General features: G+C 51.7%; 1 protein-coding gene across 1 annotated transcript; it reads right to left on the reverse strand.

Moving 5' to 3' along the window:
• Nucleotides 1–927: 927 nt before the first annotated feature.
• On the reverse strand, nt 928–1,847 carry LOC123161966 (alpha-amylase/trypsin inhibitor). Its single transcript, XM_044579771.1, has one exon. It carries the CDS (start codon nt 1,772–1,774, stop codon nt 1,097–1,099), a length of 678 nt encoding a protein of 225 aa, XP_044435706.1. The 5' UTR covers nt 1,775–1,847; the 3' UTR covers nt 928–1,096.
• Between the last annotated feature and the right edge of the window lie 285 nt (nt 1,848–2,132).

Below are 2,132 nucleotides of genomic sequence, written 5' to 3' on the forward strand. Positions count from 1 at the left end.
GTCGTCGGAGGGCATGCAGAGGTGTGTCTCCGTCATATCTCCTAGGATTCAGTGGTTGTTGGTCTGTTTGGATCCAGTTTTCATTCGTGTGGTTATATGATTGATATTTTCAGTCTATGACTCTCTTCGTCGGTGATGGTTGCTGCATTGGCGCGCTAGTTTCTTAGGGCCTGAACACGATGTCTTCCCGATTGTGTACTACAAGATGGTTTGCCTGGCTCCGATAAGAGAGGGGCGATGATGATGGTGCCCCTTCGGTTCGCTACATTGCTTATAGATGTCGGTAGATGGTTTATAGACCTTGTTGTAATTTTAGTTACCTTTAATGTTCTTTGTACTGTCATGATTGATTATTAATAGATTGGAATTTTCTATTGAAAAAAAATCCAACAATACCATTTTTATCTATAACTTACTACTACTAGTCAAAATGTTTGGCGAATCAGCAATGGGGTAGGCGAATTCCTAACTTCAAGCCACAATTAATTGTATGCATATTCAATTTTCAAACACTTAATTTTACAAAGTGGTTAAATCCAGCCAAGTGAAAAGCCGAACACATGAAGGTTAAATCTTCCAATCCCTTGAGTGACACCATGGGACCTCCATCTCCAGGGTTTCTGACAGGACGATGCCTAATCCCACCCTCCCAACCTCGTTACCCATGTTCGCCACAACATCTCATAATGGAAAATGAAAATCCGCTCAACAAAGGTCGAGAAGACGATTGTTATAGCAGTAGGTTGGCATCAGGAAGAGGTGGCGACAAGCTGCATTAAATCCTAGCTGCCTCAACAGAACGTCACCGGCCAACTCCCAACTCGGAGATGAAGATGGAGGGTAGTGGTGCACTGCAAGATGAAGATGGAGGATAGTGGTGCAGAAAATCCACTGATTTTCAGCACCCACAAAAAACACCACGTGACATACTTATACTATTATTTAACCATTTATTTATTATTGGTCAACATACAAGCACAGTCATGCATATGCATATACGTGACATGGCACATACATATAAGTAGACTACTCAGAGTAGTCATTGTTCCTTATTGATCCCGGTTATTATACTTTTGATCCTTCAACGCGTCCTATTCTAAGGGCAGAGGACGATCTGGTAGTTGGTTCCAGGTGGGCAGGTGAAGGTGCTGGTCTGGTCGTCCTTGGCGTAGCTGTAGGCGTCCGGGCACTTGCCCTTGAAGAACCTCGAGTAGTTTGTCGGCGGGCAGTTGTGCTCGAACTGGCCCCGGCAGCAGTACGTGTCGCCGCCGAACTTGCCGCACGCGCTAGCGCACCCTCCAGGCACCTGCAGCTCCTTGAGGCACTCCTTGGTGATGTCCGTGGCGCAGCGCGCAGCGCGGCACGACCCGCCGACGGGCTCGAAGCTCATGGGCACGTTGAACCCGTCGATGACGGACAGGTCGAAGAAGTCCTTGTTCCCGCCCTGGCCCAGGGTGTACTCCGCCAGCGTGGTGGGCTGCTGGCCGGACACACTGCAGGCCAGCGCGCCGCCGCAGTCGCCCGTGATGCACCGCCCGCGGCCGCTGCCGTCGAAGGTGCACCCGGTGCGCGGCCACACCCTGGCGCCCGCGGTGCCGGCAGGCATGTTGAGCTGCCACGACTTGCCCGGGTCGAGACGCGAGCCGCCGCCTGGGAGCGCGCCCGGCCACACCGTGTAGGAGCAGCGGTTGACGACGGTGATGGTGGCCGCATCTGCGGCGGTGGTGACGGCGAGGACTAGGGCGATGAGGTGGAGGACGCGAGAGGACGCCATGGATGATGCCGCTCTTGGTATTCTCGGACGAGTTGTGATGGTAGTGTGCGTGCAGCGCTGGTGAATGGTGGTCTGCTGCTCTCGCCCGCGGTGGAGGTATTTATAGCCGCAATGCTGCCTGTTGCTAGTACATAAAGTTAGGTTGCATGCGTGTCGTGCTCAGTCCAAAGCTAGCTGGCTCGATCGACGTTTTCCACGATCGCGTTTGGCAGCATGCAATATGCATGCATGTATGGTTCTAGAATCCAAATGATAGATGCCACCTCATGTATGCTTGCAGCAGTGTACAATGCACCACTAGAGGTCTAATGAACGGACGGTCAAAATGAAGACTTATGTGCCAATTGTTTTTGGCCGT

The sequence above is a fragment of the Triticum aestivum genome, chromosome 7B (assembly GCF_018294505.1).
Source record: "Triticum aestivum cultivar Chinese Spring chromosome 7B, IWGSC CS RefSeq v2.1, whole genome shotgun sequence".
NCBI lineage: Eukaryota > Viridiplantae > Streptophyta > Magnoliopsida > Poales > Poaceae > Triticum > Triticum aestivum.